The 14567-nt window shown below is 50.6% G+C and overlaps 2 protein-coding genes across 6 annotated transcripts in view; one reads left to right on the top strand and one right to left on the bottom strand.

Annotated features, from left to right (window-relative positions):
- PTPN21 (protein tyrosine phosphatase non-receptor type 21) overlaps window positions 1-5556 on the bottom strand; it is a 41053-nt gene extending 35497 nt beyond the window's left edge. The window contains exon 1 of one of the 2 annotated variants that reach the window (XM_040412869.1): window positions 5253-5556. The gene's annotated coding sequence lies outside the window, so the exon portion shown is untranslated. The remainder of the gene's footprint in view (window positions 1-5252) is intronic. The other variant, XM_040412870.1, reaches the window with a different exon arrangement.
- Window positions 5557-7819: 2263 nt separating this feature from the next.
- Window positions 7820-14567, top strand: part of ZC3H14 (zinc finger CCCH-type containing 14) — a 32407-nt gene continuing 25659 nt past the window's right edge. For all 4 annotated transcript variants that reach the window (XM_040411915.1, XM_040411913.1, XM_040411914.1 and 1 more), the window contains exons 1-3: window positions 7820-7968; window positions 10041-10083; window positions 10675-10789. In XM_040411915.1, coding sequence (XP_040267849.1) covers window positions 7933-7968; window positions 10041-10083; window positions 10675-10789 — 194 coding nt within the window. In that variant the 5' untranslated portion in view covers window positions 7820-7932. The remainder of the gene's footprint in view (window positions 7969-10040; window positions 10084-10674; window positions 10790-14567) is intronic.

Raw genomic sequence — 14567 nt, 5'->3', positions numbered from 1 at the left:
GGGCAGAGCTTAACCCTTAGCATGCCATGAGTGCACCACTGAGACCTGCTCATGTATCACAGAGGTGTACCCAGAGAGGAACCAAAGACATTTGGAGCAGATCGGATACGTCACGTCATTGACGATAATGATTGTTACAATGTATCCAATCTTCTCTAAGTATGTGAAAGTGCCACTAATCTCTTCCCTGTTGTAATGGTTTGTTACAATGTATCTGTCCACGTAAAATGCATCAGCCTGCAGTCCAGAATGTTTAGCTTCACAAAGGAACTGCTTGCTTGGGATACAACTGTGGCAAACCTTCAGCTGTGAGAAATAATAGGATAGGACTGTACAGGGTACAGTGACTTAGGCTACATTCATAACTCCTTTAGATCATATGAGTGCGGGACAATAGCCCCGCGGGCGGCCCGACGTGCACAGCATCATTGTAATCTATGATGCTGTCTACTCCCGTGCGCACGATCAATGCCGCTCTGGGACATATGGCCCGCTCACGGATCGTATGTCTCAGAGGGCATACAGTCGTGTGCAAGAAGCCTTAAAGAGACCCGGTGCAAATGCTGGCTGTTGGCCGGACAAGAAAGCAGCCGGATCACCGCTGGACCTCATTGCAGTCAATGGGCATCTGGCGGTAAAGTAGAGAATTCAGCAACGCCAGATCCTGCAAGATTCATCACGCTGCTCTGTGCCGGAACAGCCTGCTGGATCTCCTAACAGAGATGCGAACAAGGTCTAAGGGTATATCCAGAAGTATCTATATATATTTTTTTTAACTTTGCAGTAGTCGAAGCAAAAAAAAAAAAAAACACACACACACCTTAGGCCTCATTCACACTGTGCTGTCAATGTTCTGTACGGACAACACATGTACCCATTGGGCCAGATTTATCATTACTCTGACAGCTCACTCCACTTTCACATATGGCTAAAGTCAGATTTATGATCGGCCCTTTAAGACTGTAATAAATGTGGTTTGACGTTAGCAGTTTATCCGTCAGTAAGCAGCTTTACAAAAGTCGCACATCTTTCTGAAAAAGTCGCATGTTCTATTAAAAAGTCTCATAAGATAAGCATGGTCCTCACTGGAGTGAAATTGCGACTTTTTAAATAGTCCCAATAGTAAATCTGTCTAGAGATTCATTTACATAAGAAAACACGCCCACTTTCAGAAAACTGGCGAGCGTAGTGCAGAGCAGAAAAAAGTCGCAAATTTGTGCGCAGTTTCAGCGTTTGGGACTTTTTTTGGGACTTTTTCACTCCATTATTCTGACCTGAGCTAATGATAAATCTGGCCCTATGGGTCCATGAAAAATCACTGACAACATGGATGGCATCCGTGTTTCGTCCATATCTTACAGATCGTTGCCAGGAAACGCTCTTGAAATTAAAATTTAAGCCCAGTAGTGTTCGTGGAATACGGATGACACATGGAGGGCAAAAACGGACACGTGGACCAAACACTGACCCATCACGGACATCTTCACTGATGAAACACAGACTGATTTTCTTCATGGATGTCAAACGGGCAAGAAAATATATACGAGGCCTTACTGGTTTTCACTGGGATCCCAGGGCTTCAAGTTTCAATGCAGGTTACCGATCAAAGCTTGTTTTTCACATTTCTGGAGTTTGGGACAAAGTAAGTGCCCAGATCTGAATATACTGAAGCTACATACATAGGGCCAGATTTATCATGACTCTGACAGCTCACTCCACTTTCACATATGGCTAAAGTCAGTTTTAGCCAAGTCAGATTTATGATCGGCCCTTTAAGACTGTAATAAATGTGGTTTGACGGTAGCAGTTTATCCGTCAGTAAGCAGCTTTACAAAAGTCGCACATCTTTACGAAAAAGTCGCACGTTTTTATGAAAAAGTCGCATGTTCTATTAAAAAGTCTCATAAGATAAGCATGGTCCTCACTGGAGTGAAATTGCGACTTTTTTGCGACTTTTTAAATAGTCCCAATAGTAAATCTGTCTAGAGATTCATTTACATAAGAAAACACGCCCACTTTCAGAAAACTGGCGAGCATAGTGCAGAGCATAAAAAAGTCGCAAATTTGTGCGCAGTTTTAGCATTTGGGACTTATTTTGGGACTTTTTCACTCCATTATTCTGACCTGAGCTAATGATAAATCTGGCCCATAGTGTATTAGAGTGACAGTCCAGCTCCTGTGGACATGCTGAGAGTTGTAGTATTAGGCTAGGTCTACACGACGACATTTGTCGCGCGACAGATTGGGTGCAACATTTGTTGCGCGACATTTTGTTGCACTAATGTCGCGCGACAATTTTTATAATGGCAGTCTATGGTGTCGCACTGCAACATGCGACATGCTGCAAATGCGACCCAACAGTCGCAGAAAAATCCATCTCGAATGGATTTTCTGCGACTGTTGCGTTGCAGTCGCAGAATGTTGCAGTGCGACACCATAGACTGCCATTATAAAAATTGTCGCACGACATTAGTGCAACAAAATGTTGCGCGACAAATGTCGTCGTGTAGACCTAGCCTTATGACAACTGAAAAGCCACAGGTTCCAGACCCCTGATGTCGATCAGCCACAATCCACAGGATCCTCTAACAATCTAATGTCTACTGAGCCCGGCAGACTCTATGGCACAAACACTGAAATGGGTGGTCGTGACCCATTACTGCAGAAAGATAAGTGGCGCCAGATTTTTTTTTTAAAATGCTTATTAATTAAGCTATTGCATATATGAGCCTTAAAAACCCCTGTGCCCCTCACACTGCTCCATTCCTGGACACTTCTGGTCAGTGCGGGACCAGGTAGCGGTTGGGTCCCATGACTGCTGCAGCCAACCAGGCCTCAGTGGTCACGGGACCCAGCTACATCCTGGTCCCATGGGGACAGGCGAGTCCACCGGGCAACCCCAGCAAGACATAAATAGGACACATTATAATATTAGTGATCGAGCAGCATTCACCTTTCCAAGGATAATCATAAAAATACCCAAGAAAATAAAATATGGACACTACCCTTCAGGACAAGCTCACACTTCACACCTGATAGCAGGATGAACCCTATTAGTGCAAACTACCTGGTAGGGTTGATGCTGCTTATTAAAATTAAACCATTTAGTAAATCAAGCGGCAAGGGCATGGCTTATCCCCTTCTCACAGCTTTCCCTAGGCCAAGTGGCATCATGTCCATTGGTCATGTAACCTAGGCGCAGCGAAGACCCATTGAAATGAATAGGGCTGAGCTTTGATACCAAGCACTGCCACTACCAAATGGATGGCTCTGTGTTTTGTGAGCAGAGAGAAGGCCGTGGCGCTACTGTGAGCGTGGACTCCTTCTCCTACAGCTGATCGGCGAGGGTGCCTGGTGTCAGACCCCCTACTGATCAGGTACTGATGACCTATCCAAAACAAATTGCAATTGTACCCGTAACCTACAAAAGAGGTCCTAACCTGCACCTCCACGGCTGAAGGGGCACACAACAGACAGTAATATTTACAATGTAGCAGATCATCATTTACAAAGAAGTTATTTTCAAATAAAATGTAACAGGCGCACAATATCCAATCATAAACAATGTATCGCCATAAAAGAGATGAGTCAGTGCAGAAAATCCTCTACAACCAACCACCGACCCGTAATCGACTCTCAGACACGTCAGGACAATACAGACAGCATCTATGCCATTTACCATGGGTGTAGTGCAGGGATCATCAACCTTTGGCACTCCAGCTGTTGTGAAACTACAACTCCCAGCATGCTCCCTTCTCTTCTATAGAATTTCTGGGAGCAGCTGAGCAAGTGTGCATGCTGGGAGTTGTAGTTGCACAACAGCAGGTTGCTGATCCTCCGGTGTAGTGATTACAGTTACCAGTGGCAGTTTATAGTCCTGTTCATCATCTTTCCATTAATGGCCAAGCCTAAGATTACAGTAAAGTCTGAAATAAAAAAGGAAAGGACCTGATAATAATAACAGTGCAGGGTCCTGACAAATAGTAACCACCCCCGGCTGTCATTTCACAGGAGCCCTCTCAGCTATTCCAGATTTGTTGGAGCAGAGAAGGGACAGGCTGCCCTGCCAAGACCTGGATCCCCCTGCTACAGTCACCGCTCTTAATATAGAGCTATAAAAATCCCATCTAGACTTCCAAGAAAGCACCGTACCCCACCCTGAACCTAGCTACCCCCAAACCTGCACCTCCCTGATCCTACAGCAGAAGTGATACAAGGCATCGTCCCTATACAACATATCACCCCTGATCAAGACAACAGATAGTGTATCACTCCCGAGCGACAGATACAGCGTATCATAAAGTACATAAATATACAACTGGATTCATAGATGACATACGATGTATCACAGGTAAATGTAAACAGCAGATACAAGGTATCACTCCTGAGGGGCACGGCAGATACAAGGTATCACTCCTGAGGGGCACAGCAGATACAAGGTATCACTCCTGAGGGGCACAGCAGATACAAGGTATCACTCCTGAGGGGCACGGCAGATACAAGGTATCACTCCTGAGGGGCACGGCAGATACAAGGTATCACTCCTGAGGGGCACGGCAGATACAAGGTATCACTCCTGAGGGGCACGGCAGATACAAGGTATCACTCCTGAGGGGCACGGCAGATACAAGGTATCACTCCTGAGGGGCACGGCAGATACAAGGTATCACTCCTGAGGGGCACGGCAGATACAAAGTATCACTCCTGAGGGGCACGGCAGATACAAAGTATCACTCCTGAGGGGCACGGCAGATACAAAGTATCACTCCTGAGGGGCACGGCAGATACAAAGTATCACTCCTGAGGGGCACGGCAGATACAAGGTATCACTCCTGAGGGGCACGGCAGATACAAGGTATCACTCCTGAGGGGCACGGCAGATACAAGGTATCACTCCTGAGGGGCACGGCAGATACAAAGTATCACTCCTGAGGGGCACGGCAGATACAAGGTATCACTCCTGAGGGGCACGGCAGATACAAGGTATCACTCCTGAGGGGCACGGCAGATACAAGGTATCACTCCTGAGGGGCACGGCAGATACAAGGTATCACTCCTGAGGGGCACGGCAGATACAAGGTATCACTCCTGAGGGGCACGGCAGATACAAGGTATCACTCCTGAGGGGCACGGCAGATACAAGGTATCACTCCTGAGGGGCACGGCAGATACAAGGTATCACTCCTGAGGGGCACGGCAGATACAAGGTATCACTCCTGAGGGGCACAGCAGATACAATGTATCCCTCTCACCTGTTACACAAATCCAGGGCTGAGCTGCTCTCTTCTCTGCCTCGGACTCTATAACACACAGAGTCGGGGGTCTCGTCCTCCAGGCTGCAGGGGCTCAGTCTGCATTACAGGGTGCACACACCTCAGGTCCCCCCAATCTCCACGGCGCCTGCTCCACTGGACACTTCTGCTCACTTCCTGTCTGGCGGAGCTGGCAGCAGATCACTGCGCGCTGTGATGAAGCCTCGGGGCGGAGGGACGGCCAAGACACTTCTCTTATGAAATAGTCCGTCCTCCTGCCACCTTCACCCTGAGTGCCAGCTGTGCGGGGCGAGGACGGCTGGCACTATTTACTAAGAGAGCGCAGCAGGCAGAGATGTAGTCCCTGGCGGAAGGATACGTGGAATGTTTAGAGAACCCTGCCTGCTGCTGCTGCCCATGATGTCAGGGGGTTGGAATGCCAGGCAGTGGGAATGTCAGTGCGGGGACAGCTGCTCCCCTCCAGAAATAGAGGGCAGCCCAATAAACAGGGGCAGAGAACACTACTACTCCCAGCATCCCAGGGCACTGTCACTACTACTCCCAGCATCCCAGGTGGCAATCAACAGATGGGTCTGTCCTGTACCTATAGAAGTATACATAGGTGGCTGTCAGTCAATGGTCTGCTACCTGGGATGCTGGGGGTTGTAGTCATTTGCCTGGTGATATAGTGGGACGTCTCATAGGTAGGCAGAAATGCCTTATAGGAGTCTGGGAAAGCTGGGTGATGACCTCTGTGGGAGCGTGATGGCGGCTGTGACTTCTCCAGAATCAGATAAAACTGAAAAAAATACATTAAAAAATGGAAATAAAAAATATTTACATCCTACAGGTAGTGATTGCAGCTCTGGAGTATAATGCAGGATATAACTCAGGATCAGTACAGGATAAGTAATGTATGTACACAGTGACTGCACCAGCAGAATAGTGAGTGCAGCTCTGGAGTATAATACAGGATGTAACTCAGGATCAGTACAAGATAAGTAATGTATGTACACAGTGACTGCACCAGCAGAATAGTGAGTGCAGCTCTGGAGTATAATACAGGATGTAACTCAGGATCAGTACAAGATAAGTAATGTGTGTACACAGTGACTCCACCAGCAGAATAGTGAGTGCAGCTCTGGAGTAAAATACAGGATGTAACTCAGGATTAGTACAGGATAAGTAATGTATGTACACAGTGACTGCACCAGCAGAATAGTGAGTGCAGCTCTGGAGTATAATACAGGATGTAATTCAGGATCAGTACAGGATAAGTAATGTATGTACACAGTGACTGCACCAGCAGAATAGTGAGTGCAGCTCTGGAGTATAATACAGGATGTAACTCAGGATCAGTACAAGATAAGTAATGTATGTACACAGTGACTGCACCAGCAGAATAGTGAGTGCAGCTCTGGAGTAAAATACAGGATGTAACTCAGGATCAGTACAGGATAAGTAATGTATGTACACAGTGACTCCACCAGCAGAATAGTGAGTGCAGCTCTGGAGTAAAATACAGGATGTAACTCAGGATCAGTACAGGATAAGTAATGTATGTACACAGTGACTGCACCAGCAGAATAGTGAGTACAGCTCTGGAGTATAATGCAGGATGGAACTCAGGATCTGTACAGGATAAATAATATGATGTAAGTACGTGGATAAATTCTGAGACAATTTCATACAAAAAATGAGTAAGATTTCTTATGACATCCATTTCTGGACACAAAATGGGTGGAAACAGAGAAAATATCAGCACAGGGAATACAGGTTGTGGAATATGTTGGCGCTATATATACAGATTATTATTAAAGATGGCACCAGGTGTGGCGGAGTCCACCACGTTCATCCTGTGCCCGCATCACCCACAACGGTCTTTTCCCCCCAGATTTTCTTTCTGATTGTAGGTTGATCCGTCCGGCTAATCGCATGACCTCCGCCATATGTCTGCAGCGGGATAATCCCTGAACCAGTCTCAGACTACCCCCCTGATACTATAATAGTGCTAGTGTAATATTCCTCCTGTCCTACTCCTATCACTCCCATCATCTGTGTCTGCTGCAGGCGACATGTAGATTTATCAAAACTGGTGTAAAAGGGAATCTGACCTAGTTACCCATAGCAACCCAATCAGATTCCACCTTTTATTTACCAAAGGAGCTCTGAAAAATGAAAGGTGAAATCCGATTGGTTGCCATGTGCAACTAAGCCAGTGTTGCTTTACACCAGTTTTGATAAATCTCCCCCTATAGGCACTTATGTAGATTTCATGAGAAGACCGTTTAAAAGGATGAGCAGTCATAAACGATTTGTAACATGACTGTGTCCAGATTATTCTCCTGACAGGGGATGACCTATTTTCTGGAAAGGATTTTAGCACACTGTCAGGTGTCTGAGCAGCAGTAGGTCAGGATGGGTTTTCATCCACTGACAGCAAGAAAACGGGCTCGACCTGGAGTGGGCGGGGGCAGTTCAGTTTGATGACAGCTGGTGGGCGGGGCTGCCCGGTTAGTTTTCCAGGGCTGCAGTTTCTCCTCCGATCCGCCTGGTGTCGCTGTGATGCTGTTGCTGCCCGGTGATAACCGTGCATAGTGTAGTGAGGCCTGCTGTACAGCTCCACTCTCCGGTAACCTGCGTCGCTTCTCCCTGTGTTCGGTACCTCAGAGCCTGAGCCATGGAGATCGGGACGGAGATCAGCCGGAAGATCCGGGTGTGTAACCGCAGCTATGTCCTCCAATACAACGTGTGACCGGGGGGTGACCCGAATATTTACTGAGGGGTCCTGTAGGAGTCAAGAGGGGGACTGTATAGTACTGGTGACGGGGGGAGGTGTGTATATTGGGGTGTACACTGGTGACGGGGGGAGGTGTGTATATTGGGGTGTACACTGGTGACGGGGGGAGGTGTGTATATTGGGGTGTACACCAGTGACGGGGGGAGGTGTGTATATTGGGGTGTACTCTAGTGACGGGGGGGAGGTGTGTATATTGGGGTGTACTCTAGTGACGGGGGGGGGGGTGTGTATATTGGGGTGTACGCTAGTGACGGGGGGGGAGGTGTGTATATTGGGGTGTACACTAGTGACGGGGGAGGTGTGTATATTGGGGTGTATGCTGGTGACGGGGGGAGGTGTGTATATTGGGGTGTACACTAGTGACGGGGGAGGTGTGTATATTGGGGTGTATGCTGGTGACGGGGGGAGGTGTGTATATTGGGGTGTACACTAGTGATGGGGGGAGGTGTGTATATTGGGGTGTACTCTAGTGACGGGGGAGGTGTGTATATTGGGGTGTATGCTGGTGACGGGGGGAGGTGTGTATATTGGGGTGTACACTGGTGACGGGGGGAGGTGTGTATATTGGGGTGTACTCTAGTGACGGGGGGAGGTGTGTATATTGGGGTGTACACCAGTGACGGGGGGAGGTGTGTATATTGGGGTGTACTCTAGTGACGGGGGAGGTGTGTATATTGGGGTGTACACTAGTGACGGGGGGAGGTGTGTATATTGGGGTGTATGCTGGTGACGGGGGAGGTGTGTATATTGGGGTGTACACTAGTGACGGGGGGAGGTGTGTATATTGGGGTGTATGCTGGTGACGGGGGAGGTGTGTATATTGGGGTGTATGCTGGTGACGGGGAGGTGTGTATATTGGGGTGTATGCTGGTGACGGGGAGGTGTGTATATTGGGGTGTACACTAGTGACGGGGGAGGTGTGTATATTGGGGTGTACTCTAGTGACGGGGGAGGTGTGTATATTGGGGTGTATGCTGGTGACGGGGGAGGTGTGTATATTGGGGTGTATGCTGGTGACGGGGGAGGTGTGTATATTGGGGTGTACGCTGGTGACGGGGGGAGGTGTGTATATTGGGGTGTACTCTAGTGACGGGGGAGGTGTGTATATTGGGGTGTATGCTGGTGATGGGGGGAGGTGTGTATATTGGGGTGTACTCTAGTGACGGGGGAGGTGTGTATATTGGGGTGTATGCTGGTGACGGGGGGAGGTGTGTATATTGGGGTGTATGCTGGTGACGGGGGGAGGTGTGTATATTGGGGTGTTGTGACGGGGGGAGGTGTGTATATTGAGGTGTAAGCTGGTGATGTGGGCGAGGTGTGTGTGTATATTGGGGTGTATGCGGGCGAGGTGTGTGTGTATATTGGGGTGTATGCGGGCGAGGTGTGTGTGTGTGTATTGGGGTGTACGCGGGCGAGGTGTGTGTGTGTGTATTGGGGTGTACGCGGGCGAGGTGTGTGTGTATTGGGGTGTACGCGGGCGAGGTGTGTGTGTGTGTATTGGGGTGTACGCGGGCGAGGTGTGTGTGTGTGTATTGGGGTGTACGCGGGCGAGGTGTGTGTGTGTGTATTGGGGTGTACGCGGGCGAGGTGTGTGTGTGTGTATTGGGGTGTACGCGGGCGAGGTGTGTGTGTGTGTATTGGGGTGTACGCGGGCGAGGTGTGTGTGTGTGTATTGGGGTGTACGCGGGCGAGGTGTGTGTGTGTATTGGGGTGTACGCGGGCGAGGTGTGTGTGTGTATTGGGGTGTACGCGGGCGAGGTGTGTGTGTGTATTGGGGTGTACGCGGGCGAGGTGTGTGTGTGTGTATTGGGGTGTACGCGGGCGGTGTGTGTGTATTGGGGTGTACGCGGGCGGTGTGTGTGTGTGTATTGGGGTGTACGCGGGCGAGGTGTGTGTGTATATTGGGGTGTACGCGGGCGAGGTGTGTGTATTGGGGGTGCTCTGCCGCTGTGTCTTGGTTATATTGTAATTTTTGGGTTTCCCCACAGATGGCCATTAAGGGGAAGCTGCAAGAGCTCGGCGCTTATGTCGGTAAGTTCCTAAGATCTGAATGAAATGGCGAGTCTTCTGCTGGGAGAGCGGCCTGGACCCCATCACCCCTGTGTCTTCTGCTGGACCCCCTCACCCCTGTGTCTTCTGCTGGACCCCCTCACCCCTGTGTCTTCTGCTGGACCCCCTCACCCCTGTGTCTTCTGCTGGACCCCCTCACCCCTGTGTCTTCTGCTGGACCCCCTCACCCCTGTGTCTTCTGCTGGACCCCCTCACCCCTGTGTCTTCTGCTGGACCCCCTCACCCCTGTGTCTTCTGCTGGACCCCCTCACCCCTGTGTCTTCTGCTGGACCCCCTCACCCCTGTGTCTTCTGCTGGACCCCCTCACCCCTGTGTCTTCTGCTGGACCCCCTCACCCCTGTGTCTTCTGCTGGACCCCCTCACCCCTGTGTCTTCTGCTGGACCCCCTCACCCCTGTGTCTTCTGCTGGACCCCCTCACCCCTGTGTCTTCTGCTGGACCCCCTCACCCCTGTGTCTTCTGCTGGACCCCCTCACCCCTGTGTCTTCTGCTGGACCCCCTCACCCCTGTGTCTTCTGCTGGACCCCCTCACCCCTGTGTCTTCTCCATGTAGATGAGGAGCTCCCCGATTACATCATGGTGATGGTGGCCAACAAGAAGAGTCAGGAGCAGATGACGGACGACCTGTCGCTCTTCCTGGGGAACAACACGGCCCGATTCACCACCTGGTAACCGCGATTCTGCCTCTCGGGGCGCCGTGTGTAGAATCAGCATGTCCTCCTAGCAGCCAATCCTGTCGCTGACGACCACTGGAGTAATACCTGCAGGTTCTCACTGATTGCTAGATGGCGGAACACAGTAAAAAGGGCAGGCTCGTCTCTGTTAACCCTGTTCATACGGCCGTGCACACCACAGTGACCACTTGTGCCCGGCGCAGGTTTTGAGAATAACGCCTTTGCTGTCCGTGGATGCTCTGGCGGCAGTGGAACTCGGCCGTAATGTGTATGGGATTTGCCGCAGTATCGGTTGTGCTTTCTCCCCTCCCGCAAATCCGTATGGAAAGCTGTAGAAAAATACTGCAGTAACCCCATGACCAGGACACGACGTAGAGCGCCGCCATTCCTCTGCACTTTAGAAACACCTTTGATACGTCATAGCAACATATCACACGTTTTAAAGGGGTTTTCCCATCTCAGACAATGGGGGCATATCGCTAGGACCCCCACCTATAATGAGGACGGAGCTGGGAAATGAATAGAGGGCGCACTGCGCATACGCAGCCGCCCTCTATTCATTTCTATGGGGCCGCCGAAAATAGCCGAGCGCTGGCTCAGCTATTGCCGTCTGCCCCATAGAAATGAATGGCAGCAGGGGCCGCGCATGTGCGGTGCGCTCTCATTCACTTCTATGGGGGCAGTGCTTGGTGGTGGACGGACCCGGGGTCCTCCAGTCACAGAGCTCCCCGCATTGTTCTCGTTGTAGGTGTGGGACCTGCACCTATCAGACACTGGGGGCATATCCTAGCGATATGCCCCTTTTAATATTGATGACCTATCCTCAGGATACGTCATCAATATCAGATTGTGGGGGGGCCCGACACTCGCGGGACCCCTGCAGAGCTGTAATTGATGAGCTATCCTGAGGATAGGTCACCAATATTAAAGGCCCGGAGAACCCCTTTAATCATTGGGGGTCGGAGTGCTAAAACCTTCCATTGATGCTGTCTTAATTTTGTTTCTTCAGCAGCAAAGCGGTGGGTGGGGGTCTCAGCACATAGACCCCCACCGATAAGAACCTTTCACATGTAACTGTGTGATTTATTTATTTTTTAAAGGTGACTGTATGTAGAATTAGCCCCTGCTTGTATAATGAGAAGCTTTGTTTATGAAACCTCTTTGCTGCCAGCCAGGGAATGGAACCAGATGCTGAAAACCTGTATGCGCTTAAAGGGGTTTCTCGTTAATGTCATTGGGGGACACAACACCATGGGTATACGCCAAGCTACCACTAGGGGGCGACACTAGCTATGAAAAAGGTTGGCTCCGCCCAGGTGGGCTATATCCTCTCCACAGACACTAGGCTAATCAGTTTTAGTCTAGTGTCCCTAAGAGGCAGACACGACCTGCTCTTCTCCTGCAGGTCTTGCTGCTCCTTTTTCACACCTTTTACAGGTGCAGGTTTTATCCTGCAGAAGGGGGGTCTTCATCGTGGAAGTCCACTTTAGTAGCACCCCCTGCAGGCACGTACCTCGCCGGTCACCCAGTCCCCCGTTACTGCATCCGCAGTGGAGTACCGGTAATCCCACTCTAGTGCGAGTTTAATGAAGGGGTGACCCTGCGGCGCCTGAAGATGCCAGATGGTGAGTATGCTCCCTACCCTGGTTAGGGACTCCTTAGGATCTCTGTGTGGCTCATTTTTCTTTCTATAAGGGGGATGCTATGACCCCCCACCTCCCTCCCCCTCAGGGCATTCCTTCCTCCCCTCCCCAGGTCCCGCGGTGTCCGCCCGCTTAGGGTGTTTCATTTTCGGCTGCGGCATCTACTTTAGTCCCGGCTCCGGCTGTGACAAGGCCGCATCTGTTTTCCGATTTTTCCCTGCCATCCAGGGGTTCTATTGGGTCATTGTTCTCACCAATGGAAGTCGCTTTGACCCCCTTTCCGTGCCTAGCCTTTTTTGTAGCCTTTTGGAGCTTTTTTTCCCCTCTTCCCAGCACCCTGCAGGATCAGTCCGCCGGGGGTGCCTCATTTTCGGCTACACTATCTACTGGGACTAGGCCAAACTCTTTTCTGCCATTTTTTTCTATGGGTGTGGCCTCCCTCATGGCCTTTTAGAGGTCTCTGCACGGAATTTCCGGTGGGAGGACGAGATGTACTTCTTCCCAGAGGGTGCCCCCCTGCCCGCATGTAGCGTCATTGGTGGGACGTATTATCTTGGTCCCCTGTTCGGTGGTTCATGTTGTGGCAGGTCCCCTTGCCCTCCATTCCTCCCCCTGTGTTGCATCTGCTCCTGCGGTGGCTGGGGGTTGCTGTGCTATCGGCCTGGATCCTGGGGTCAGCCGGGTTACCGTAAACTCTGTTCAGGGGTCACCTTCTCCCCACGTGGGTACCTCACCTCCACCGTAGCCTGTGCCCATTCTCAGCTATGATGATATTATGGCGCTCTTCCCTGCCCTATTCGGCCCCCCCGGGAGTGCTTTGCTTCCTACCTCGGTCCATATCAGAGGGCAGAGTCCAATAGCGGCCTAGGGTCTCCCCTCATAGGTCCCGCTCATCCCCTGCATCCTGGTTTCCTCCAAGGAAGGGACTAGCACTGAGGGAAACGCGTTGGGTTTCTTCGGCCTCATCGGGGGACTCCTCTGCACCGATTCTGACTCTGAACAGAGCATCAGGCGGTCTCCCACCATACAGAATCTCTCTGGGTGGTCAAAGACAAATGTCCACTGAGGAACCTCTCCTCTCCAGGGTTGGTATCCCCATAGTGGATTTTCAGATGGCACTCCCCTGGTTGCACAGATAATTATCCACACGGGTAAGTCAGCTTGCCGCCTCTCCAGAAGGTTGTGCTTTACCCGCCACTGTGTTTAGTTCACCTATGTGGTGTCCCAGGTACGTACGCCTTCCCCTTCACAGGGGGGTACTTGTACCACTGCCAAACGCTGTATCCGGCAGACTTTCCTGGTTCCAATGTATCTCCTTTTCAGCTGGAGTAATTTCACTATTACCAGGGGCTATATTCCACCCACCCTTCTAGTCGGAGAGTGCTCCAGGCCACCATATTACTTCTCCAGACGCTGTAGCCAATACACCATCCTGGTGCTAGTGTGCACCATGCAACCATATTACTGCCTTATTAAGCGGAGTACCTGTACCATCTGAAGAGGCTGAAGCCATTACACCTGTCTGGTTCTAATGCGCCCCTTGCACCATATTACTCCATTATTGGGTGGAGTACCTGTACCATCTCCAGATGCTGTAGCCATTACACCTGTCTGGTTCTAGTGTGCACCACGCAACCATATTACTGCCTTATTAAGCAGAGTACCTGTATGATCTTCAGATGCTGTAGCCATGTCTCCACTCTCATTATAATGTGCACCATGCAGCCAGATTACTCCTATTCTCAGGCGGAGTATTTGTAGTATCTCCAAGTGCTGTGCCCTATTGGTACAATCTGTGGCCCATACGGCTCCTGCATTGCCCTTTCCTGGCTCTAATGTGTGCTAGGCAATCACGTGGCCCCTCTTCATGCGGACTGATGGTACCATCCCCAGACGCTGTATTCATCACTCTTTTCTGGTTCTAGGATACATCTGGCACCCATTACTGTTGTCCTCGGCGGTGTACTATCTCAAGGCGCTGTAGCCGACAAACCATCCTGGTTGTAGTATGTACCTGGTAATCATATATCCCCCCCCCTTCTTGGGTGGAGTAGAGTTAGATCCAGTATATGGCTGGCCTGTTCAGCTCTGACACCCGGTGCAGTACCTCCTGAACCAGGCCCTCTGGG

This window comes from Bufo bufo, chromosome 11 (genome assembly GCF_905171765.1).
Source record: "Bufo bufo chromosome 11, aBufBuf1.1, whole genome shotgun sequence".
Classification (NCBI taxonomy): Eukaryota; Metazoa; Chordata; class Amphibia; order Anura; family Bufonidae; genus Bufo; species Bufo bufo.
Note: the sequence above shows the minus strand (reverse complement) of the source record. Positions and strands in the feature narration are given on the sequence as shown.